The sequence below is a fragment of the Pleurodeles waltl genome, chromosome 1_2 (assembly GCF_031143425.1).
Source record: "Pleurodeles waltl isolate 20211129_DDA chromosome 1_2, aPleWal1.hap1.20221129, whole genome shotgun sequence".
NCBI lineage: Eukaryota > Metazoa > Chordata > Amphibia > Caudata > Salamandridae > Pleurodeles > Pleurodeles waltl.
Genome location: NC_090437.1, coordinates 473,952,453 through 473,979,462, shown reverse-complemented (window position 1 = coordinate 473,979,462; position 27,010 = coordinate 473,952,453). Strand labels below are relative to the sequence as shown.

The 27,010-nt window shown below is 43.1% G+C and overlaps 1 protein-coding gene across 2 annotated transcripts in view; it reads left to right on the top strand.

Moving 5' to 3' along the window:
* Positions 1–27,010, top strand: part of MAML3 (mastermind like transcriptional coactivator 3) — a 533,238-nt gene that overhangs the window by 313,241 nt on the left and 192,987 nt on the right. For both annotated transcript variants that reach the window (XM_069241004.1, XM_069240994.1), the window contains exon 2: positions 516–2,018. In XM_069241004.1, the coding sequence (XP_069097105.1) occupies positions 516–2,018 (1,503 nt within the window). The remainder of the gene's footprint in view (positions 1–515; positions 2,019–27,010) is intronic.

The window sequence follows — 27,010 nt, the reverse complement described above, 5'->3', positions numbered from 1 at the left end:
TGCATTATCGTGTCTAGTGTGCATGCAGGGCACCAAAGTGGCATCATAATTCAGTATCAATGAACAACACTGTAAGGGGTCGTGAAGAGGCTTGTAGGCATGAGGGTATATACAGACCTTTTTTGGTATAAATATCTAATTTACCAGTCAATAGTGTCCACGTGCTTACAGCTCCAAAGGGTGCAGATAAGATAGCCCTTCAATGCTAGATGTAAATGTGATATCCCATTAATATAAATGGACTGTTATTAATGATGTATGCATTTGCCCTTCCCCTAGGTTTTAACAGCACTGTAAAATTAGTACAAAAATAAGCCCTTTAAGACACAATACAAGTCTCTTCTATCACAAGGAAATGGCTGGTGATGAACAGACCGAGAATTGCACCCTTAAGTGTTTGTGTTTTGTGTAGAGGATCACTGTTTGCTATGAGCGTGCTCTTCAGTTATTTTTTAATTAAAAGATTGCATGGACATATCTCTTTTTTGACAATCTCCATTTTTTATTTCTTCTAGCTACAAGAAACTGTAAAGAGGAAGTTGGAAGGAGCACGCTCACCCGTCAATGGAGAGCAACAGAATGGAATCTGTGATTTTGACTTCTCTCCAACCAACAAGCGGTCAAGGAAAGAGATCCCTGGAGTTGACCCAATCACCAATTTACCCAATAATATGCCCATGCCGTCTGTCTCTCCTCTTCAGCAGCTGGATATCAAGCCATCTTTGCCCTTGCAAAACAGTGGCTCTCATTCCGGCGGCCTGGAGGACATGGGTAAGAACGGCGGGCTGTCTGACATTAAGGTCCCAGCCAATGGCTGCAGTGACTTGGAGGACGGTTTTAACATTCTTCAGAGCAAGGATCTGAAACAAGAGCCCTTAGATGACCCGACAGTCATAGACAGTTCGGAAACCTCCCTTTCCAATCAAAATAAATTGTTTTCCGACATCAATCTAAATGACCAGGAGTGGCAGGAGTTGATTGATGAACTGGCCAACACTGTTCCGGAAGATGACATACAGGATTTGTTTAATGAAGATTTTGAGGAGAAAAAGGAACTTGATTTCCCCAGGCCCACATCTCACACTCCTATCCCGCAAGAGAGTTTGAGTGTGAAGAGTGATCCTGCCCACTCCCCGTTTACTCATATACCGATGGGGTCTCCTCAAGTGCGTCCGTCTTCTTCGGGTCCTCTGTTTTCTAATGTTAACAATGCCTCCAGTATGCCTTCTGCTTCAAGCACACCTCCTGCCCCGGTCTCTGCACGTTCACCAGCAACCTGTGTTGTTCACTCTCCTCAAACGCCAAACCAGGCTCATACACCAGGGCAAACACAATCACGCCCTGGAAGCGGATATATGATAAATTCAACTGGGTCCGTAGCGGGGGGAGGTGCTGGGCCTGCTCCTGTAACTGTAACCAGTGCTGATTTGTCTCCGGCTGAACAGCTCAAGCAAATGGCAGCACAACAACAACAAAGAGCAAAGCTCATGCAGCAGAAGCAGCAGCAGCAGCATGCAAGCCAGGCAGCCAGTTGGTCACCGGTGGCACCCCCAACTAGTCCATATGGCGGGCCGTATAGTTCAGAAAAACCAAATAGCCCAATGATGTACCCCCAAGCCTTTAACAACCAAAACTCTATTGTGCCTCAAATGGCAAGCAACCCTGCGAAAACAACAATGAATAACTACCTCCCCCCAAATCATATGAACATGATCAGCCAGCAGCCAAATAATTTGGGAGCAAATGCTGTGCACAAGCAGCCTAACATGCTCAGTTACGGCAACACAAAACCTCTAACCCATTATAATGTGGACCTGAGTCAAAGAGTGACCCCACCGATGGCCAGCGCCACCAAGAATCCCATGATTCCTTACATGCAGCAGCAACAGCAGCAAGCACCACAGATACCAGCCCAGATAGCACATTTGAGTGAGGAGCAGAAACGCCTGTTGATTATGAAGCAGAAGGGACTTATTAATCAGTCTATGGCCTATGCAGCTCTTTCATCCCATGGTCAGGTGAGTGAGCAGCAGACTCTGGGACGTGGGTTGTTGTGCTTACTTAACGTCATTCCATGAAACTAAAGGCGCAATGTGGTACTAGAGGCACAGCTTTGCAATTTCAGTGGCAAGAAATTATGATGCATGCTCTTCTCACAGATACATCCCACTTTCACAGTTCTTCCGACCGTAGACGTTATCAGAGCGTCCAGCGTGGATTCTTCATGTTTCAGTTGTTCTAAAGGTTTGTGGGTCTCTTTTCAGAGGTGATGCCCTGTTGTCAGGTGTATTGTGGGAACATTGTCCTGCCAGAGCATGGTTTCTTTGAAGGTCGTAAGTCAAACTTGTGTGAGGAGTGCAAAGGAAGCCAGAGTGGTATGACCTCAAAAAGAAGTTGTGTTGTGACCCGATGTGCTATGTTAGGACACAGTGAACATTTACACAAGTTGTGTACTTTTTACCTCCGAAGTCATGACATGGAGAAGAGGATATTAAGGCATTAAATCAATTCTGGTCTGTGGTGCGCTATAAGTTAGTTTCCCCAATACACCCTCTACACCTCCATAATAAATTGCAGGAAACACACCATATTTTATATTCTATATGGATGGGCTTAAACCCTAGACGTATGTTATATCGACCTAACTCCTGCAAACTTTACTGACTATCCATTGATTTTAATCTCAAAGTTTCGGTATCAAATAATAGATTGCCTAGTTTGCCCTGACATCATTCACCTGGCCAAAAAAGTGGGTGCAGAAGAGTTTCAAAACAAATGCTCATCTGTTTCTCACACATGCTAAATGTAACTAAAACGCTAATCAGGGACTTATTAGCATCATTTGCTTTGGCTAGCACGCTGTTCTGACCAAATGGTTTTAAAAATGTTAGAGAATAGTGAAAAAGGAGATAAAAGAGTTGTTCACATATAGCTAAAGTTAGGTTTATGGTTCTGAAGGATGAGCTGAAAGTTAGGGGTAGGGTTTTGGTCAAGGTTCGAGTGAGGGCTAAGATAAGGGTGAGGGACAATGTTAATTTTACCTTGTGGTTTCTTTATGCTCATAATTATCCTTCTAGTTAGAGTGAGACTTTGGATTAGGGTGAGAGTGAAGGTGACACCAGGGATGAGATCAGAAATAGGATTAAGGTAAGAGTTAGTGTAATGTTTAAAGGTTAGGAAAAGGGTAAATGAAGGAAAACATTTCTTAATGTAACTGCAAAGCAAATTATTGAAAGTAGTGTCCATTTCACTTGAAATGAGAGATTTCCTGCCTTGCAAAAGAATGTTTTTCTCACTTATTGATTGAAAGACAACACGTGTGACGTAGGGATTGTGGGTCTGTATTTCTGTGACACTGTACTATATTTGCTGTGTATTGATGACGTATACGGCTGAACCTGGTGTGGGAAACCAAAATTGGGTGTTTTTTTCGAAGCAATCTAGACTGGACATATTTCGCGCAAGGCAGCCTTTCGGTAAAATACATCTGGTTCCTCGGGTGTGCTCCTCACCTCTGCAGAATTTTCTGTATTCTGCCTCTGCAGCCCCGACAACGCTCTCCCGCCTGGAAAGTCGAAATGAGTGTGAAATCAAAATGGTTTGTTATAGAAACTCTGTGAAATATGGTGCTGCTTCTATACAGCAAAGAAGGTGACCTCAAGTAAAATATTTTGCCCGGACCCTTCAGATAGTGTAACTTGAGATTCTGCAATAACGCATGACAGGCTGGTAGTGGAAGGGTATAAAAGCATATTACGTTTCTTAACTATGTAGAAGCCATTACACATATCGTGCAAACGCTACGAGTCTGTTTTACTTGAAGTGAGAACATCGGAATCTGTTTCGTATTTCCGAGGGCAGCTGGCATTTCACCTCTCAAGCGAGGGTGTCTATCGTTGATGCAGTAGCCACGGGGCCCATGAGTTTGAGGGATCCACGGCACATTATGGCTGTGTTCTAATGTTCTGCCATGGGAGAGATGGCCCCTTGTTTACATCAGTGCCCATGGAAGGCACCCTTGGCACGCCATTGCCTGCATACAAACCAGTACTTCATTGCAGCATCCACATTTGTGGGCTGTCACATGAACAGAACAGTCTGAGCTAGAGCAAATCAGAAAACTGTGGCCTAGAAAGCTCGCCAGCAATGCAGCATGGTCGCCCAGGTCATTATTTATTTACAGCTCTCGGTTGTAAGATGAGGGTATGGGAAGCAAAGGAGAAGGAATTGTGGTCCTACAATAGCATCTGTAAATGTTTAGATAAAGAATATCCTCCGGATTGGCAAAGCATAACATATATCGCTACATGCGAATGAGTGTCGACTCTCTCAGGCCAAGCATACAACATTGTTCTGAAGTTCTACTGATTAGTGATACCTCAAAAAAAAAAAAAAAAAAGCATTGTCAAAGTCACTAAGTCTGGTTTTGGCAAGCTGGTGCAATGGGTACTTTTTTATTTAATTTGTTGTTGCATGTATATACTACACAAATAATGTTAACAGAATGCTGCTTTCTAAAAAGAAAAAAAAAAAAGAAAAGAAAATTGCTGTTAACAGCATTTGTCTTTCAACAGCCTATGGTTTTGTATGATATGTACATGACCTTTAAGCAGAAAAACAGCTTCACATTTCTTGCAACAGCAAGTGTTCTATCTGATGGCACTGCACATAATCTACGAGTGAGTAACAGTGCTGTTGAAGGAGTACCAGAGGATGGGACTGTTTGGCAGGCACGATTGTGCTGCACAGCCACTGGTGATGCAGGAGTGTAACTGGAACAATCTATGCCAATAAGGCGAGAATGCCAAGCAGGCTTCTCGCCCAGGCACGTCTGTGGTGTTGCTGCTAGAGATGTTTGTTCTCATTTTCTTCTGGGCAAACTCCTGCTGGACAGTGGTTTATCCTGGTAGAGTCGGAGGCTGGAGTTTACACCCAGAACTGCAGCGTCTGGATCTCTAATCCAGTGTAACAGTGAGGGTCTGGCAGGTCAGAGGAAATGTGCACACAAAGACAGCATTGACATACCTCGAAAGCTGGCTCGAAGCCGAGGCCATCAGCATCTATTTTTGTAGCCAACACATATGATCATTTCAGCTGCTTATTCCAGATAGCATCATCTTCCTCTTTTGCCCTCAGGTTAGATGGGAAAGGCTTCAGTGCAGCAGTTTTACATTAGCAGCTTCAGTGAGCCTTGTTGGAGCCAACATTAACCTTCTCAAGTGTGCGCATTATACAGCAGTGACTTCCATTCACACTTCCAGGGGCATCCTCTGATCCTTTCTCAACAGCCACTAAGGTCAATGAATCTCAAGGTCAAAGATTATAATCTTTCTTTATGATTCTGCATCTAACAGTATGCGCAGTATGTGTCCCGTGGAATGGCCACCTAGCAAGATAGAAATAGAACCAGAGTATGTTGCATGCTCCCCTCAGTGTACAGTCTTTGTTAATAATTTCCATCTTTCTCTCTAGGATACAGCTTTCTCGATGGTGTTTGATCTGTAGATCCTTTGGGGGAAGGTTGTCTCTTGTGTTTGCTGTAAATGGGTTGCCTGTCACCTCTACTGGCCTCAAGCAGTAGATGTCTTTTGTTGAATAAAAAAGGTTTTCTGACATCGGTCTCCATTTGTACTTGCAATGATGGCACTGTCCTTCCTCAGAGCTGCTGATCCACCTCTGTTCCCTGAAGAGTGATGCAAAATGAAGCCACTTTCCTGACTCTTTTCTCATGTGTCGCTCTTTTTTAACTGAGGGAGATTCTATTTGACCTGGTATGTAATCCACACAGTTGTATAGATTCACATTGTTCTTGGGCCCCCATTTTGACAAACACTATTATTTTGATGTCCCTGTACGGGTTGGTTAGTATGCGGCTTCCCGAAATGTGAAGCATGCTGCTGCACTTTAAGCTTGCCTCTTTGTCTGTGGCACTTGTTGTTGGTGCCTCTTTAGTTCTTTTTTGCTTACGTAGATGCACAGCGTAGAGATTTGCCGTCATGTCAAGCTACAAGGCCCATCTAATTTGCCCACAATGGAATGCATACAGCAGCTGAGCGTGTAAAGTCTTATTTGTTTCATGGCTCGGTGAAAGCAGTGAGTGCTTGAATCCGATGTGAGCCATGCCTACCCCCCATCCGACCTTACATGCATTAGTATGGGTTTTTTTTTAAGGGCATTATCTGGGGCACTATTTTTTCTTTAAACTAATGAGAGTATGCAGGCTTACCAGATGGGTTACTCGACCTGTCCAGGTCACATGCAATATATTGTCTGCTATTTCTGGGATAGTGTTCAAGTCAAAGCCTGTTCGAAGCGGTTGTGATGCTTGCTAGCACGTCAGCTGGAATGACTAGTTCTTAGGTTCTTCTTTACCTGGGATGTGTGAGGGGCATTGTTTCTTATGTAGTAAATGGAAAGTTTAACATTGGGCACGAGGTCATGTAACTCCATTCTGAGCATAAGTAATTAAGCAATTTGTATTGTCTAACTGGTGGCACAAAAAACAAAACCTAATTAGGTCAATATGGTCCCAAGAGCTGGATCACTATCCTCAATACACTTGAATGTGTTCGGACTAGGAACGTGTATTATATTGAACAGCGTATTACGGGGGGGGGATCATAAATAAAAAAAAACGCGCAGTTGCTGGAGCACTAAGTATTGGCTTCTGCCCTTTGTTCATTTGTCTGCGGTGGTGTTTCTGCTCTGCCTTTACCTTTTTGGCAGAGGGCTGAAAGGAAATGGACATCAGTGGAATAGATATGGTCTACAGGTCCTCGTCACAAAAAAGGGTGAAAATCTGCCATTCGTAGGTCTATGATAAAATTTGCCTAGAGGTTCACATTTGTTTGCTGTTCACAAACGGGTAAATTTACAAGTTGTTGGCTGATGCTAGTGACTTTAATAGATTTACACATTTGTTAGAATTTACCAAATGCCATCATTCACACCATGGTAGTCAGCGTGGGTTGTAGATTTCCAAGCATACACCTGACCCTAGAAGTTAAGATTGCGTCTGTACTTTAACAGGAAAATTAGATGACATTTTAGCTTTTGTATCCTAAACACTACATCAGTCCAAAAAACACGGTTCAAACCCTCCTTCCCCCATCAACCTCTCTTAAAGCTTAATTATGGTTATTTCAGGGGTACATAAGGTGATTTCTAACCCTGTTGTATTAACTGGAATGTTTAGTCTCGTTACAGTTAGCAATCGTTTTAAAGGCCATATTTTATCAGGGGTTGCTTCTATGTCATCAGCATCATTATAGTTAATATTTGAAGATGGCAGCAATACACTGATCACAAATCTTTGGTCTTAATTTTGTTTTTAAAGGGGGGGGGGGGGATTAGCACCTACAGCAGGCCCTGGCATCCGTCTTCCAGAGTGTGGCTTGCATACTCCCCCTCCCCTCCAGCATTTTATTGGCCATGAGGTATGAGGTTTGTGAACCAAAAAAAGCTGATTCAAAGACAGCAAAATCGGTGATACGGTAAACAAATTCAAACAACCTAATTAAGGTTTTAGTTTCGGATCTGGTTCTGAAAAGATAGAAATGTGTTTTTTTGTTTTTTTCCCCAAAAATTACTCACCTGACCACTGCTATACCATTGTAGGAAATCAAGTTGGACCACGACGAAAATAAACATGTTTTTATTGTTTTGAAATTGAGCAAATATTCCTATAGAAGTTCGCATTGGAAACACAACCTGTTGAGCCTCCAGTAGCCCTCCATTCATAAAGCTGCATGAAATTATACAAGTTAAACATAAAAAGAGCATGCATCATTTTCTAACGTTCCTTGCGAGCATTTCAAAAGGGTGAAAGTTATCCGATCAACAAATACTTTTGCTATAGATCAGTTGCTTTGAACCTAACTTCACAGTTATCACCAGCTCGGTACCACACACACACACGCATATATATGTATGTATGCATGTTTGTAGCGGGGAAATTAGTTTATTGATTTACTGGTTCCTACTGCCTACGAAGGAAAATGAAGTATTTAGAACTGAAAAACATGTCAGAAAATCCACAAGTAAAATAACATAAAAGATTAGAGTTTTCAAAAATGGAATTCTCTGTGGGTGTGAAGATTGCCTCCCCTCCCCAGGCGGCCTTCATAATGAGCATCAGTCCCGGCATGTAGCTAGAGCTGTGTGGGTAAGGGGGGAAACAACGACTACCGAATCTTCGAGAAACAATTGCTACTTTCCCCCAGAGGTAAATAGGATGTCTGAGGGCAGTAGGCTGCACATGTGAGTGGCAGAGAGCTTTTTTGTATTTGAAGTCCGCTCCCTCTTGGGCCAACATACAATAAAGTGCCATTTGCGATGGCACAAGACAGGGTGCACTTTTCTTCTCATTACCTGCACTGGTTACTGTACCAGGACTTGGGCTTCTATAGAGTTCCATACGACACACCGAAGGCCGCTGACATTTTAAAAGTGGGTTTTGACATACCGACGTTATTTTGTGGTTACTTGCGCTGTTTTTACGTTTACTACTTTATTGCTTATGTGCTGTTTATATTTACACAAGCACACTTTTACAGGCAGTTTCAGATCCTTGGAAAGGCCTTTGTGATATGATGATGGATTAGTAAAGACGGACAGAATTCATCACAGACAAAATGTGCAAGAGACATGAAATAGAAAGGTCTCGAGTGGTTGAAGCTGACTTAATTCCCAGGCTAATGCGAAAAAGCCTCGATATTTTAGGGCCTAGTAGGGAGATCTGCTTCTGCAGACAGATTTATTTTAGTTTGGCAACTGTCTGACAGCCCATGTGTTGGAAGCATACATTTGGAGAGTTCATGTATTTTCTGAGGGTTGCCGAACATTATTTTGGGAGTTATGATCTTTACTGCTACTTGGGTGAGCAAGTGGAACTAGAAGTAAATCTGCATGATGTGACCACAAGTGGAGTTGGTGAAGTTAGGGTTAATGTGAACTAATTTATTGACATTGGCCATTATCCTGGAGGCACCTTTCAAAGCTTTTTCCTAACTTGTTCTGAGACTGCAGGGTGTGCAGTGCACTGTATACTACATAATTTTTTAAAAAACATTGGAGTATTGGGAAGCAAAAGGCGAAAAGGGTGATGTAGGGCTGGCTGCTCCAGCATTGCAATCATTTTTTTTGTTTCTCTTTTTTTATTTTTACTAAAAAAGTTTCTGTCCTCTAAGGGTGGAATGTTCTAATAGCATTGTTGCCTTTCTGCCTTAGACTGTACCAGTCATTAAAAGCCCGCTCCTTTATTAGAGGCTGTGCCTCATGGTTTAGGCCTCTTAACTCCTCGAGAAGGCGTTCGTCACACCATATACCCCTTGGCAGCAGCCTGTGAAGCTACACTCAAGCCTTCACGATAGGGTCATCACAGGAGTTGGGTTCTTTCCTTGCTAATGTTTTTAAGGAACCTTTAACATGCGATTCTTTGAGCTGCTTAGCCACAAAGCAATACGTTTTCAATCGTGATTTAAGTTTGCCAACTATAACAAATGCCGGCTGATGGTATAGTTTTGGGGGATCAGTGCATAACATTGTAAGCCCACACTTCGCTTGGGAACAGCCCTTTGCAGTTCTGGAGTGGATGCCGCAGAAAACGGTAAAGGTAAGGGCTTAAATTGAGGTGCACGCCTATCTGTCTGAAATTAGCCATTTAAATTAATTTGCAAAAGAAACACACCTGAAACATCACCCCTGTAAGTCTTTCCACAGGATCTGATGGTCTCTAGACTATGAAAAGAAGCTACATGTGTCTGAAGACCAGCATTGACAGTGTTTGCATCAATAAACAGGTGTTCCCCGACTTCCATGACTGCACTTTTACTCTGCCTGGCCTCAGGCCATCCATCCACTTGTTTTACTCTTGAAATTTAATGTAGCCTTTAGGAATTTCCTTTGCCAGCTCCCCCGCTTAGGATATGCTGGAAGAAGGTTTACATCTTCTTTGGAGAAACAGTGTTATTTGGCTAATTTTACAAAGGCCCTTCTCATTTTAGACGTAAAGATATGTTGACAGGCTTGTGCCAAGCTTCTTACATATGTATTAAAAAAAAAAGGCTTCAGTAGCTCATTACTGAAAAATGAGGCCTGAGCTTACAACTGTTTTTGACGCACCTGTACACTTTGAACCATATTCACTCTGCACAATCCGTGGCCTCCTTCAGTTGTGTCATACATGTGCATATCTGCACATGCTTTGCTACATCTGCACTGTGCTCACGAAGTATAATTTCAGACATGTTCTGCAAATTGGTAGTCATTCTGCACTTCATTTTCCTTCCAACTAAACATGCTCACCCACTCTCCTTCTCGCTGGACCATTTCTGCACAAGGCTAGCATGCTTTACTAACCCCATTGCTATCTCTGGGATCAAGCTACTGAACCAAAGACCTGCCCACACCTCCCTTTCCTTACGTTTATTATCCAAAATAGTTCACTGCACATAAGCAAACATGATCTCATCAACAGCCTTTTAGATTGTCCCCTGCCTTCCCCACCGAAAAATCATCAACTTTGCTTTCTGTACACTCCATTTATACAAAGTGGTGCATAAAGAACATGGTTGCAATACTTAAACTAACAATACATAAATTATATGACTAAAAACTCTGGTCTGGAGGAGAAAGAAGATCAGCTTTGAAGTGCCTCTTGAGTGCCAGATGCGAAGCAGAAGAGTGAGCGTGCACAGGGAGCTCATTCCAAAGTGCAGGAGCCAGAAGCAAGTTCGAGCATATACGAGAAGCAGCACATGGTGGGAAGGGGCAGACAGAAGAAATTAGGATGCTGAGGCAGAGTAGGAGACGGTCAATATGAGGAAATCAGAGAGCCATGAAAGCATTCAAGACATTAGTAAGGAACCAAAGTGGAAGTGGTAACCAATGAAGCTGGGTATGATGAGGGATAATATGAGAGCGGAAAAAGAAGACAAATGCAGAAGTCATAAATAGCTGAGAGAGGAGAACATATGTACCTGATTTATTAATATCTTCAACACAAAACCCTATAAACTGTATGCTTATCTTTACAACAGTGCATACCACAATACCCACCGTGTCTCTTAGACCCTCTATGGCCATGTTGCAGCATGACTGCTGCACTTCACAGACATACTTTGTATTTCTGTCAACAATTCACCTGATGCCAGTTCTAAGTTCAAGCCCTTTAATTTACTTGCAAGTTTCTACTGCAACACCCTTGTTGCAAACTCTGTGATGAACCTTTCCTCCCCACATTCAGGTCTTCTCTCAGTGCCCACCTTACTAATCTGTGGCCTGCACCACTAATACATACCTGCACTGTGGCCACCAACCTCATCTCTAATTCCCCCACGCGCTCCTCGTTGCTTTGCTCTAAAGCCCATGCATATAGGTATAACATTGTATGTTAGGCTGCATGGAAAGTACTTTTTCCATAACATGGTCCATTCAATTTGCTATGGTTGTGTTTACCATGTGGCGCTCTGTGATGTATTTACCATTATGGTACTTTGTGTAACGTTTTACGGGAAATTCTACATTCACAAAGACATACAAATACACATCCCAGTCATGTTGTGCACACACCTATCCACACTTTTCACACTCAAGCCATGTTTCACAGTCCACCATTTTATGGTCATGCTTACCCACATTTGGAACATGCTCATCTCCACAATCTGACTCCATGTTCCACACATGCACAGTCATGATCAAAGAATCAATGAAACATTTATAGAGAGTGGTAAATCACCCTTAAGAGTTTTGTGGCGCAGGAGCTGCCCTGTGGAGGTATGGTCATTTGAACATCCAGGTCTTTAGTTCTCTTCTGAATTGCTGGAGCGATAGTGCAGTCCTGAGGTGGAGGTCGTTCCAAGCCTTGGTTACCAGGTGCGAGAAGGAGTTGTTGGCTTGATGGATTCAAAGGGTGTCTGCGAGGGAGAGGGAAGCTGATCTGTGGTGTCTGGTCGGTTGGTGGAAGGTCAGGCGTTTGTTAGTGTATGCTGGTCCTTCGTTGTGCAGGGCCTTATATGTGTGGGTCAGCATCTTGAACTAGCATCTCTTCTGGATTGAGAGCCAGTGTCGTTTCTTGAAATGGGATGTGATTTAGGTCCTTCTGGGGAGGTAGAGTGTGAGTCTTGCCACTGAGTTCTGTATTGTCTGGAGTCTCTTCAGGAGGCATGCAGTGATTCCTACATAATGTGTTTTTGTAGTCCAGTCTGCTCGTGTTAAGGGCCTTCTGGTGTTTGCTGGGAGCCGCCTGAAGATCTTGCGGAACATGCAAAGGGTGTGGAAGCATGCGGATGTGACTGACACCTTTTTCACATTGATCTGGGGGGCACAGTGCCAGGGGAGGTGGATCCTGAGACAGTGAAGTGTACGCTGCGGTGGTCGGACCAGGTGAGTGGTGTCACTGGAGGTGAAGATGGGGTCGAGTGCGTGTCCTTCAATGTGGTTAGGGTCGGTGATGACGTGCTTGAAGTTGATGTTGCTCATGCTTTCCAGGAGGCCAGTGGAGTTGGCATCCCTGGGGTTATCAAGGTGGAAGTTGAGATCTCCTAGGAATATGTAGTTCTTGGAGTCAGTTGAGTGCAAAGTGAAGAGTTCTGGAATGGTGTTGCAGAAGCTGGGGTGTGGTCCTGGTGGTCTGTAGGCAAGGGTGCCTCTGATGGTGCTTTTCTGTCTGTATGGAGTTAGAAGTTCAGGTGCTCCATTACCAGTGTCTGGTCGTTAGGGAAAGTTGTGCAGTGGATGGTGTCCCTGTATATTATGGTGATTCTGCCTCTGTGCTTGTTGGTTCGGTCCCTATGTGTTATCTTGTAAACTTTGGGATGGCGTTGGCGAAGGGCGGGGTTTAGGAAGGGGTTTATGTGAGAAAGATGACATTCGATTGTCTGGTGGTACGCGGTAATGTGCAGCAGAAGTGGCTTTTGACACGTCTGGGGTCCCAGGCTCTGAGGTCAGTGGCAGTGTATCTTCGTGGGGTGGGAGAGCCAGGGATCGTGACGCTGGGCATGGTCCTGGCGCAGATGGGCTTGCGTTTGATGTGCTTCCAGCACGCCGACGGCGCACCCGCTGCACGTGGCTGTGCTGCTGCCTCCATTAAGTAGGTCCTGGGAAGATGGAGGGGCGCTGGGAGGCAGTGGACGGGACTAAGCGGGAGGCAGGAAAACGGGCAGCAGGCAGGAGTGGCAATGCGGAAAAAGAATAAACAGTGGAAAAAACAAGCCAAAAGCAGAGGAAAGCACTCAGAAAAATGGGGGAGGGCAGGAGAAAGTAAAATTAGGCAAAAAGTAGTAGAAAGTACTCGGACAAAAGAAAGGAAGGTGAAAGCAGTAAAAAAATGAAGAATAAAGCAGTAGAAAGCACTTAGAAAAATGGGGGGGAAGAAGGAGACAGCAGTAAAAATGAGGCAAAAGGCAAGAGAAAGCACTCAGAAAAACGGGCCAAAGAAAGGCGCTAGTAAATCGGGGCAAAAGGTAGGAAAAAGCACTCAGAAAGATGGGGGGAAGGAAGGAGAAAGCCAAAAAAAGAGGCTAAAGCATGAGAGAGCACTCAGCAAGATAGGGGAAGGAAGGAGAGAGCAGTCAAACGAGGCAGAAAGCAAGAAGGAGCAATGTAGCAGCATGGGAGATATTCACCTACACTCTGCATGTTTAACCATACTGTGTGTATTTATTTATTTTAACAGTATGTATTGTGTGCTCCGGGCAATAAGTGATAGGGACCCTGGCGAAGAACCAGAACAATAACGTAATTAAAATAAATGGGTGAAGATAGTTCAAAACAGAAGGGAAAATTAAGAGGAAGTTGTGAGTCTAGGACCTAATCTATCATAACCTTGGACAATTGGCTATTCAGTTTCGAATTTGTTATGAACCAATGGATCTTGAGGGTTTCCTAAAGGTAAACAGCGAAGTTGATTTTCAAATTTCTTAGGATATTGAGTTCCATTATGTGGTGGTAGCTCTAAAATAATATTGATTGCATGCACTAGATTTTTTTTTTAACATGAGCACTTCAAGGAGAAGGTTATCCTGGCTCATGAGACCCCTTGAGGCACCAGAAACTGAGAGTAGGTCTGTGAAGCAGGGATGATTATTTTCATGCATGGCAGATCATGTTCATGTGTGACCTTGTTGGTGAGGCGGCGGATTTTATGTTGTATTTTGGCTATGATGGGCAGCCAGATGAGGTTGTGCAGTGAAGGCGTGCGAGAGGACTGGTGAAGCCTGGCCGTCAAGTGGAGCCCAGCTTTGAGGGTGGTGAAAGATGTTTTGTGGGGGATACCTACTACTGGTGAAAACTTGCTCACGGATAGCTGTTCAGGAGGAATGAGGTCAGGCATTTTCTTCTGAAAAAAAACTGCTGCTTATGCCACCTCGTTGGTGTGAAGCATAAGTGTGAGCACAGAATCAAGTGTGGACCTCAGATATTTTGCAAAAGGATGAGTGTTTGAATCCACCCAGTTTCAAGGTATCCAGGAACGAGGTATCAAGTTTGGTTTTGGTGGAGGTGTGAAAAGGAGTAATTCTGTATTTTTTTTAGGGTTTAAGGCCAGAATGTTGTCCAGGTTTGCAGCTGTAAGTGCAGCATCCCAGTGTGGAGATGGTTTCTGTAGTTGAAGTTTGAATTTGAACAAATAACTAAAGGCTCACAACACACATACTTTTTAAAGAGCCAGAAACCTCACATAGAAAGAAAGAACTGATGAATCCAAGAAAGGGAGAGCGGTGAAGGTAAATATGAATTCACTTTTAGGGCCTGAACAGCACGCATACCTTGGATTTCCTTGAATACATTGTCGCCGTTGAGCACTTCCTAATACTTGACATTATAGCTCATAATCTTATGTACTCGTTTGTAACATTGTATAAGATTCAAATGGAACTAATGAATTGCCTTTCCTCAGTGAAGCGGTACAACATACCTGAGCAGAATCTGATGCTTTAATGAGTGCAGTAAATAGGCCTTTAGACTACATTTTGGACTGGTAAGAAGGCCTGTCTTGACCATTATGACATTTTCTTGAGCGGCACGTTTCTTTCTAAGCTGATTGAGGTTGTGTTGTTGTGATTATGTCAGCACTAGTGTACATTGTACCGGATATGCACCCTGCTCATGTTCTTTAACTATTCTGAAACTGTCCTTTTCTTCAAGGCACAAGCGTCTCAACTGAGGACCCTGTGTTGATTACACAATCCTAGTCCAGGGGGTCTCCAACCTTTTTTGTAATGAGAGCTACTTATGTTCAATAAGAATAATCCTGCGCTACTAACTAATATTAATGGTGTGGAAATAGTGACACATCAGACAAGATAACATTAGTGGTCAGCCTGTGCCAGATTACCAGTAGTGATGACCTTTGTGCAACAGCAGTAATGTCAAAAATGCATTATCACTTTGGAATGCCTCATCATGGGTAATGCAAAGCAACTAGAGCTGCAATGCCCATGCCACCAAGGTACTAATTAGTAATGCATTTCCCCAGTGCAGCATGATCTAATATTAAAATATCAGCTTTCAATATAGTCTGTAAATTCAACCATTTTTCCCCAAAGATCAGCTTAGGCGTTCTGAAAATACACACGTTTTCCCATTTTTTGTATACATATATTAAACCAAGGAAAGCGTTCTTCTTTAAAAGGTTGGCTATGCACAGGGGAGCTACTGACTGATAGCTGGAGAGCTACCAGTAGCTCAAGAGCTACTCGTTTGAGAAGCCCGACCTAATACATGTTTTCTTTTACATAACTCACAGCTATATCTATTCTTTTCTGAAACTGGCTCAGTGTACTTCTAGATGTTGGATGGTAATGTACTATGTAATAAGTATTACTTGAAGCTGCTTTCAGCCTATAGGCTCTTTTAAAAGTTAGACCTTACCCTGGTGAGCGTGGCTGGATATTACATTCTTGGCTTTGTTCTCTCTGTTTTTTATGTGGAGCTTACTAGACAGCGCATATGCCGACTGTTGCAAGGCATAGTGCAGCTTACCAAGAACATAGAGGGGCTTGGAGCCTGCCCATTGCTTCCCATTTGTTGGCTTTCCCTGCTCCTTGCTTGTGACTCAGCTTGTCAGTCTAGTTTGTGACTCGCATGGAAAATTGCCTCTGTGTTGCTTTAGAGCAAGCCCCATGTTATCCCCCCACTTGCTGCTTCAGCATGCATATGCCCACGCCCATGTTGTTTTTGCGTTCCCATTGCTTCGGTTCTCCTCCCCCACCCCCGCTCGATTTAAAAGGAAAAAACAAGACTTTTGCATGTTTTCTTTTCTTTTTGGTTACCGATCTAACTCGGGTCGGTATCCAAAAACAAAAAAAAGCACCGGCTTCATTTTGTATGCATGCACATGCTTACAAAATGACTGGGGCACCTCTGGCAAAGGCTGCACAGCTTCGGGGATGTTGTGTAGTGTAAGTAAAACCCATTGGCAAAGCCAGTAGATCACTGAAGCGAGACCTGTTGCCTTTGACAATGTGTCTTCATTTTCCATTATGACTTTATTTTACCTTCTATGTTTGCATCTTTTTCATAAAACCTCTTTAAAAAAGTGTTTTCCTTGCTGCATTTCAACAGTTCGCCCTGGACCTTCAGGTTGATGTTGTTTGCTTATTTTCCATGAAACTCTTTAAACACATTTAAGTGAATTCATATTTTCTCTCTGCTTATGCACACTGAGGGTTTCTGGAGCCATCCTTCAGCATCTTTCTTTCTGTTCAGGCGCCTTCCACCCTTTCTCCACGCATGCTTTTAATCCGTGGTACCTAAAAATAACCCTCTCTGGATGCTGTCCGTAAATAATGCCCCCCCACCCCTTTGTGCCTCGTGCAGGTCACTCAGATGTCTCATGGAAAACAAAGAGTAGCATCTGTTACTGGCTGCTCAGTGTGTTCCTTCTCCCCCGCTCGGCTTCCACCGTCTCTCGTTAAGGCCCTAATCCGTTGCAGGAGAGGGTGTGCGCGTGTATGTGGCTATCCGCTATATCCAAGGCTCTGCCTCTCATCTATGTCCTCAAGAAACCCCTGGGAAGAGGCAGTCCAATCTGTGGAAACATATTTTCAAAACCATGCGGGGAGCCGCGGAAAACTCTGAAAAATCCTACTAAAGTTTCACAAAGAATTGTAGAAATACATCAGGTTCTGTGCACTATCTTTAGACCATGTCTGGAGGTTGGCGAGCAGGTTGACGAGCAAGCCAGTTGAAATCTGCAGGGTCTCTTAATCCCTGGCGCACCTCTCTTCAATGACCTTTTGTGAATCCTGATGTCAGGTCAGCATCTCCCTCACACTTGTGCCTCAGAGCCCATCTCTTAGCAACATTTCGGTGTCTGATGCCAGGGTATGTGCATCCGCACACAGCTTCCCCCGCCCCCTTTCCATGCCAGTGCATTTAACAGCCATATGTGCTTTCTGCATACAGTTATATGGAGACGAAAAAATCATTCGCAGGTTGGAACTTGGTTAGGCTACTTCATGCATTTAGGCTACTTTAGCGCCTTGAGGCCCCTTGGGTGATAAGCTGCGCTTCATAAATGTTGATTGATTGATACAAACATTCACTGCGTAGCTGCAGATTACTCAGTCCAGGATGCAAATGAATGGAGCTGCTATTCAAACTGACTATGTAAATCGTTGCCTGCAGAGCTGCTCGTCCATGTTAATAGCTGGCCCTTTAGCTCGGCCTCCTTGCTCCAAGCCGTTCCTGCTTCCTTTCTGATGTTTCAGCACACGTTTTCTCTGCCTTAAAATCTGGAGTAATCTACACAATTTCAGAAATATGTGCACATTTTGCTAAATGTCCAACATATGAATGAATTGTAGACAACATTACAAATTTACGTTTCCTCTAGAAAATTCTGGATCAAAGATTTATCCTTCTGGACTCGAAGGCTGAGGGAACAGTCTGCGCAGTCCAAATTGTCATTAGCATGACGTTTTGAGGGAGTCGTTCCGGTTGATAAGGTGCTAGTCAAATTCTGACTAGGAAAACGAGAATGCCTGCTATGTGTGGATAGTGCGTTCATGGAGAGGCGCCAGGGGTGCAAGGTCCCACACTGCCATTAAAGGCCAGGCATAGGACCCGGAAGTTTATTTTGGCTTTCACCTATGAACGTCCGAAGTTTCATTAAAGGGAGGTCAACGATTCTCTCGCCCAACCACATGTATCCATCCTCATTTTGCTGTGTCGTCCATCATTTGAGAGCACTTTGCAGTGTGCTTTTCTGAATAACTATGAGATAATGAACTATAATTGCAGATCATAATGGGATCACCAGAAATTACATGTTTCTCTCTGAAAATTGTTAGCCTCAGAAAGGATAAATGAGGTTATGCAAGAATTAAAATTAAGAACAACGTTGGCACCTCTCTGTAAGCTCTAACCTTCGCTCAGGATTTCCTGGTTGTGTTCTTCTGGAAAATAAGTATTATGCAACCTGTCCAAACCAAGAATACAGCTCCCAGGTGCATCCCACTGTGAGTTTGGTCTCCTGCACCCTGAACGAGGTGCCTGAGGTAGTCTGTAACTGAAATCAGGCCAACAGATCCTATTTAAAGAAGAAAAAACCCACTAGTAACAGAGTAGTGTACTTACGTGGGATGGTCAGGGTTGGACTGGCGCAATCTTGCAGTGCTCGAACAGCTGGTCCAACGGGTCAGTCTGTGAGCTGTCTTTTTGGCTGTTTCTGGCCCCCTCCATTGTCTGGTGGGCCTGTTTGGTTTTGTTATTACCACACACACTGCCTGCAGCAAGCAAACATGCATGCAGTCTATCCATATGTTGCAAACCACATATTCAGCTTGTCTTAACAAATGCCAAACTGCCCTGCTTTGCTCATTTGAGCCATTCTTTGTTTTAGCTGTATAACTCGCTAATTGGAGGCTACTTTTAGTTTGGTGCCTAGTTCGATTTTCTGACCCAGTCCCACTCTTGGAATGGGTGTCCTGCAGCTCTGCTTCATGTTCCTATTCATGTAACCCATAGGTCCTTCTTGAGGGCTCCTCAGACCCCAACACCCAGTAGAGAAGGATAGAGTAATGAGGTTTTTGGATATGTAACCAAGAGTGCTTAGATATATTTTCTGATACCCCACATTATGTGATTTTGAGAACGTAAATGTATCGCTCTATGTACGCATAAGTTCATTTTCAAATAAATAAAAAGAAACACGTTGACCCATACCATTTGGTATAATCTAATGTAAGGACCTTGATATATGATAAATGTAATAGTGAGTATGACATGTCTCACAAATATAGTATAATTTTTGACACCTTGAGTCTATACTGCGTGCTATATCTAAACAGTGTGTCTGTGAGTATGTATACACACACACACACACACACACACACTTATTACTACAGCAAAATGTTCAAATTCCAGAGTACAGCAAATTTGACATAAGAGAAACATTAATTACTGTTTCAGAGAACAAATACAGAGAAAAAACTCTCCTAATAGTCATGAGGTCTTGTCAGTGTGCTTTCATATTCCTGCACAAATTAAACCCCATGTGTCCTGGTTTAGGTTAAATATTAACCAACAAGAAATACACTTGAAAAAGTGTCATGGCATAAACCAGTGATTCCCAGTCTGGGGTCCGCGAATCCTCCTCAGGGGGTCCGCGACTGCTTGGAAAATTAAATAATATTAACAGATTAGGTCCCCAGCTTTCAGTAATGACTCAGTGGGGGAGGATTCCAATAATGACTCAGTGGGGGTCCTTGGATTTCACTAATGATAAAGTGGGGGTCCACAGAAGTCAAAAGATTGGGAACCACTGGCATAAACCATACGTGCAGCAGAGCAGCATATGATATGCTCTTTATTACAATTATTGAGGGACAGGAGGGCCGCATGTCCCAAAACCTCGTCTCATGTTAGGCATTGCCCTTCTCCATATTAAAAAATGGTAATAGTACATTACACTCTCTGTATCTGTGTGTGTATATATATATATACATATATATATACCCGTGAATAAGGCTATGGCTGAAACGCGTTGGGAGGAACACCATTTCATTTTTTTTTTAATATACTCTGGAACTATTCGTCTGGTGTCTTGATCTCTTGTCTGACTGGGTGAGAAAACGTGAAAATATTTTATGGGATACCCGATCCCATATCAAGACCGCCATAACAGAGCCTTGACAAGTCGGGTGCTTCTTTTTTCTGATATATATATATATATAAAAATATAATATAAACGTAAATGTATTCACTGAAAAAGTGTAAAAGTGCACTTATAGTTTATTGAAAATGTCAGTTAAAACATAATATTTTAAACTCAAAAAGCCACTGTAATTTACCAGTTATAGTTAAATGAAGTAACTATAACTTGTGCACCGCGGTTAAGCTCTGCATTCAACCCCGTGCGGGCTGCCGATATTCTGCCTCGCATGTTTGTGTGTGTGGGGGAGGGTGTCTGGGTGTTAGGTGTGTTGTGTGATATCAGCAGACACCCACTTTTTTTTTTTTTTTTTTTTTACAACACCGCAGTATCTCCACAAAAATACACGGGGGACGCTCCGAGAGCTGCAGTGTTACCGTGGTACTGAAGCACCACAAAAAAAATTATTGTTTCTCTCAGCCCTATTCACCGGCTGATACACCTCAGAGTACCTCATCCTCCCTGATGTTCACTAAATTATAGGCTCTTCATAGGGTCCCTTGACCAGAAGACAGCCTCCCCTGCATACCTGCCCCTTTGCTCACCCATTCCCAGATCAACCTTTACACTTGTACGACTGTCACACACTCACTCATCCCCCATAGATGCTCTGTGTATTACTTTCAGCCACTCTTTACCATCCATCTGTTACTCCCTCACTTACACTGCAACTGTGTTATTCTCTCTTAATCACTCTGGCACTCTTAGTCTCGGTCATGCTCTCAGCCACCCTGTCTCTCTGTGATTTTGTTACTTATTCTCTCTCTCTCGCTGTCTCAATCATTATTTCAGTTATTCACTCTTTCAGTCACTCACCATTTCAGACTCACTTGTGCAGCTTCTGAAGTTGAGGCCATGGACCATCGGGCACAGTTCTCACACCCGGTTCATGTTCCCTCATTGTTTCGTAATTGGTTTACATACTGCTTACTCCCTCTGACGAGGACGTTAAGCGCCTTGTCTATGAATAGCAGCCCGTCCCGGGGAATATCCAGGGTTAGTGAATGAATCTAATATTTTTTGTTGGTATTTTCACATGTTTTTGAAGTTCATATGTTTAAGCTTGTGTATTTATGATTAGACATTTCATACATTAGTTCTAGGTTCTTATCGCAGAGCTTAAGTTTAGATTGGTTAGGAAGTTGATTAAATATGAAGGTAATTAGAGAAGTTCGAAAAAGTTACCGCTAGTAGTAGTTTTGTTTGACTATGCAAATATAAGAGGAGCTGAGTAGAGATTCAGTATGTGATTAGGAAATGGTATATGATAGGGGCTGGTGTGTATGGAGCGCTAGAAAGGTATTAGATTTAACATTTGGTCGCTAATAAGGGGTAGTGCATGCAGGGCAAAGTGGACTGTAGGGGAAAAAACTTTTATAGAACGATGTCAGAGTCCTTTCCTTGCAGGGGCATAGGAAGGGTTGACAGTTGTTACATGCAGGAACGTGCTATATTTCTTGTAGTATCTTTGATGGTCCGCAGTGACAGTTGGTGACATAAAAAAAACGGTGGGGCGCTACATACATTAAAAAATTACATTAAAACATGCATTAAAATAAACGTCTAAGAAATAAAAATTTAAAGTTTCAGTTTCATGCAGGACGTCCTCGATGCTCTCTAGTTCCTGGCTCCACACTCCTCTGAGCAAAAGGTGACGTCACATAGCCAACTACCTTATCCAGTCCAGACGCTGCTCTCATGCTTTTAGCAATGTTAAGCGGCATGAGAAGCCTCTGGATTGGCTGGAGCAGGCTGCCTCAGCTCTCCGAAAGGCACTGGAGGCCTGTGCACATCGGGCTGACCTTAGTAAGGTAGCTGGCCAATCCTACATGCCCACTTCAAACTGAAGTGGCCACTCCTCATTGCTGTCAATCAGCAGCAATGACGCACTGGCCCCACCCCCACATTCTGTTTGGTAGAGAGTAGAAAATAAAATAGTAATGAAATCATTTATTGCCATTATATTTTTCACTGTTTCTGCTCTTAAGGAGGAACCGCTGATGGTGGTCCATTTGACGGGTGGTGATATTGAGCACCTTTCAAGGATAGACCTATTCTTCTTGACTTAGTATTCTGCTCCTTTGTTATGCGATGTCATGTTATGCAGTATGGCTAGTTAGCTGGCCCTTGGTTTGGACTAGTAAAGATGTAGGGGAATGGACCATCTTTGCAATTTGTATAGCGCATTCTGCTAGAAAAAAAGGTGGGGGAAGTCTGGGGGTAGTGCCAGAATCCCCGCAAAGGAGAGCCACCACTGACCTAACAAAGATTTTTTTCTCTGAATGGGTTCATGACTGCTGATCTGTACATAAGAAACTATTCTGTGCATAAGAAATTATCACCATTGTTTTTATATAGTCTGACGATACAACTGTCTATTACCGCAAGCGTGCATCACCTGTGTCAATGTTTTAAAAGTAAATTAATGTGGTTTAATTAATCTCACTTGATACAGTTGAATTAGTTTATATTCTGAGTTGGCCACGCATTGTATTTTTTAAAAATGTCCTCAAAGGCCAATTATTCTCAGAGATTTTTCCATGATTCACCTGTGTCCTTTGTTCAAAGTTGTCACATACTTTATGGTTTGAGGGCAGCACCTTTAAATGTCCCATTTGATTTATCGGGTTGAATAATCCCTTAAACTACTAACATGCCTAGTCCCATTTAGGATTACGTCCAACTGCTGGCGAAACACTCCTCCGGGTAACTGTGGCCACAGAACCATCAGCATGGCCCAGACGTAAGGACACCCTGCTCCAGCCTGAGCGCAGCTTCCAGTAGAATGCTGTTTCAGTGTGCGGTGCATGAGACGGCCTCTCGTAAAGCCTGGGCACAGATGTGACATTACTACTGTAATGAAGAACATTTTACAAAGCATAGACCTCTGATTTCATGAAATGACACCTCAAAACCTGCTGCACGGAAGCCATAGGTATTGATAGATCATCTTCAGGTTCATGTATTCACTGGAGGCATGGTGCGTGTGATTCACTGGAGGCATGGTGCGTGTGATTCACTGGAGGCATGGTGCGTCTGATTCACTGGAGGCATGGTGCGTCTGATTCACTGGAGGCATGGGGCGTGTGATTATAGTGTCTGGAGAGGTGAATCAGGCCTCCAGCCCTGCATCACGGTTAGAGGTGCTACATGAAAAGAAATATGATTGTATTTCTGTTTTCTTTGCATATCAGCAAGCTGTGCTCATCAGTAATTTCTTACTGTTTCTCGAGGTTTAGTCTTTTGTGGTCTTTCCTTTTTATCTAATACAAAATACTTGTCTTTAGTCCTCTCTCACCCTGATCCTTAGACCTAGATCACTCTCCTCATTTCTGGTTCATCCCTTTGTGCACTCCCTCAGCTGTCTGTTCTGTCACAATCGATCAGTCCCATCTAACCCGTGCCTCTGCTCTGAGGCCTGCGCCTCAAGACTAGGTGAGGCATCCTTAGGGTGCCATCTCTGAGTGGAGCCAAATCACAACCAAAACCCAAAAGGTTGCATTTTGCATGTGTATTAGAACTGATTCAGCATGAAAAATGCCTCTTTGCCTGGAGTATTAAAACTAGCACCATTCCTCCTCACACTCTTTTACCAGGCGTCCTGCCCATCTGTCTTTATCCTCTGCTCCCTCTGTCTCAGCCTTTCACTCTGCTTTTTTGTAATTGGGACAGTCATCGGCTGACTGGTGCTTTGTAGTCTAACAATACCAAAGAAAGATGGAATAATCTTCAGATTAGTGTACATCTGATCATCTGTGCCGTAGAGTTGTAATCTGCAGCCATATTATAGCATACTGCAGAATTTACCACTGGGTATTTATTTATCACAGTTTTAGTTGACTGATGAGGAGGACAGTGACTGACAACATAGACAGGAAGCAGATAGCCAATCACATCCCTGGATATGACTTGTCCGCTATTGGTCAAGATTCCTAGTGGCGTTGACATAAGTTGTATGCACTGCCTCATTAAATAAGATAAATTACATGCAAACTAATACAGTATGATAAGGAGTGTCGGGTTAAACCTGTGGCATTAGTCACTGTGATGGGACCCTTGGCATCCTGGTGTTTCTCCAAATGCACTGCCCTGCAACTGCTCATCGTACTTTAATTAAAAAATCTGCAACCGCCTCATTAAATGTCTTTCTGTCACCCCAGTGACCTAGCATCATTCTCCTCCTAACCGGGTGTTTTAAGCAATATGTAACCTTGGCTCCATGGTTGACAGCAAAAAGTTTCTTTTCAACTTGTATCTCTTCCACTTATAACAGTGGTGGCCTTATCTCATAGAGAATAAATTGCTATTGACTCACAGCCAAATGTTTTGGCAGGAGTACCTTGTTTCCATATAGAATAGTAAAGGTTGCCCAAGTTCGTCTTAACTTTCGGTCTTGCCCTCTTCCTGCAGCAACACCTTGATTAGGAAACCTGACATGCTGATATAAAAAAAAGCAAGGGCTCCAACAGATATCTTCGCAATTTTTTTTTTTTCTCGGTGGACATAGTACAACAGTGCCTCTATCCTGGAAAACCTGCAGGAGAAAAATCAGAAATACTAATACAATCATAAGAGCTTTATTATTTGGAGACAGACTGGACAAGTACTCCTTGGTTTCAAAAAGTTGTATTGAAGTTTGAAATAAAGATCTTTCAATTGATACAAGTAGCATGCAGAGCATCAGGAAGTAAATTGCTTTATGACAAAAGGTAGAGAGCATATTTCTACGAAAGGTAAGCCCTGCACGTCAGACTATTTAAAGAGAAAACGAGGGGATTGAAATTGAAGGGAGAAAGGATGAGGAAGTGAGGGTTAGCAAGAGGGAGAGTTACAGACACATAGATGTCATAGATGTGAGTTATATCTTGTTTGGGACTGGGTATGTGGATTTTGGCTCAGGAGTGATTATGTTGGTAGATACTCATGTTTAGAAATATCTGTAAGGAGTAGATTGTTGTTCACGGTGGTTTGGATAATTGGGTGAAAAGGTCCAGTTTGTTCTATAGCTTGTGCGAGCTTTGGGTGTTGTAGTTGTTATTGAGTGCATTGTTGTCGGCAATTCTAGTGAAGGACACCCAGGTCCACCGTGTATGTATGGTACGAAAGGCTTTTGTATGATTTCCATTCACACAGGGTGTTTTTGATTTCTATTGTTAGGTGAATAGCTCAGAGGTAAAAGGTGTGTTTACTAATTTTAGGGGTGGGGATGATATTGTGGACCAGTAGCCTAATGCTGTAATATTTAGTAAGAGATAGTTGCATGTGAAATATCGCATTAATGGTGCCTCCAACTTGGTTTCAGTAGGATTTAAGCACTGTGAAAAATAAGGAGCATGTGATCCAGAGAACCAGTTTGTATTCAGCAGTTCAGCATTTGGCAGACTCTATAAAGCCCAATCTATAGAGAATAGGGTATTCAGTTTTAGAATTTTTGGTCTCCTGGAACATGCAGACATCAATGCAAGATCTTGTGCCTCATTTCTAGAATCATGGATCCTAGAAGTTCTCAGAATCTTCAAGGGGTTTGAAATCGAAAGAGCCCACAGAGAACCTGCTAAAACATCTCATTCTAAAAGCCTCAGACCAGTAATGTTGTGATCTCTACACTATCGACATACTGAGACAAAATTGCATTAAATTAGGACAACTAAGGGCCATATTTACAAGGCCATTTGTGCTGCCAGAACGTCACTTTTAGTGACGGTCTGATGGCGCACACTGCAGGGCCATATTTACAAGGCCACGTAAAGCCACCCTGCGTGGCTTTTCATGGCCTTGTAAATATGGACTGAGTCAACGCATCGCAAGCTGCTGCGTTGACTCATCCTGCGAGAGGGATTCCATGGGTGTTGCGGTGGGTGTTCCCACGCAACACCCATGGACTTTGACGCACTCCCAAATTGAAAAGGATTTGTAAATCGGGGAATGCATCAAAAGCCTATGCCTCTGCAAGGGAGACGTAAGGGAGGCGCAATGAGGAGAGAGAAATACCTTTTATTTCTCCTCGTTTTTTTCTGCAGCACACACAGAAAGTGGAAAACGCCTTGTGATTGTTTTTGTGAGGGAAGATGTCATTTCCTGCACAAAAACAATTGTCTCTGCAATGCAGACACATTGTGCAAGGTTGCTTGTGTTGGCACATGGCAGCGCATTGTGCGCCAGCACAGGGGAAAAGGCCAGGAATGCGCTCTATCTTGTAGCTATGGCGCATTCCTGCTCTTTTCTTTTGACGCAGGGCAGCGCAGCAAGAAGGCCTCCAGCGCTGCCCTGTGCCAAAAGCATGTAAATATGCCCCAAGACTCTAATCTGGGAAGGACACGAAATCAGTATCTCACAGGTCTATGCTAAAGCAACAGTTGCATGCAGGAAGAGCTTCCTTGCCTTAAGAAACAACGTCAAAAACCTAAACAATCTCCTTCTCCTTTGTAAGACCGTAAAGAATGAAGATCATAGCCAAAGGGAAGACTGCCTAATTTGAAGAACCCACAGATCTCTAATTACATTTTGATAACCTCTCGCAAACCGAAATGGACCAGTAAAGTATATTCTAGTGTCATTCCCATCATTCTTTTACAGCTTGCTCCATCACTAGTTACAAGCTCTATTTAATCCTATACCTGTTATTGAGTTTCAGAACTTCCACTCAGCACCCCTCCTCACATGCCATTTAGACAATACCATGATGTAGTTTGGCAAGGAGTCTTTAAGAGAAGTGGTTTCTGTCGCTGTCTGGTAGTATCAGGAGAGCTACAAACATGTCGGAACATATCCATAAATGAATTGGGAGCTACATGACTAAGTGACGTGATGGAGGTTAATGTGAAACATAATGATACAACAACAATGGTGCAATAT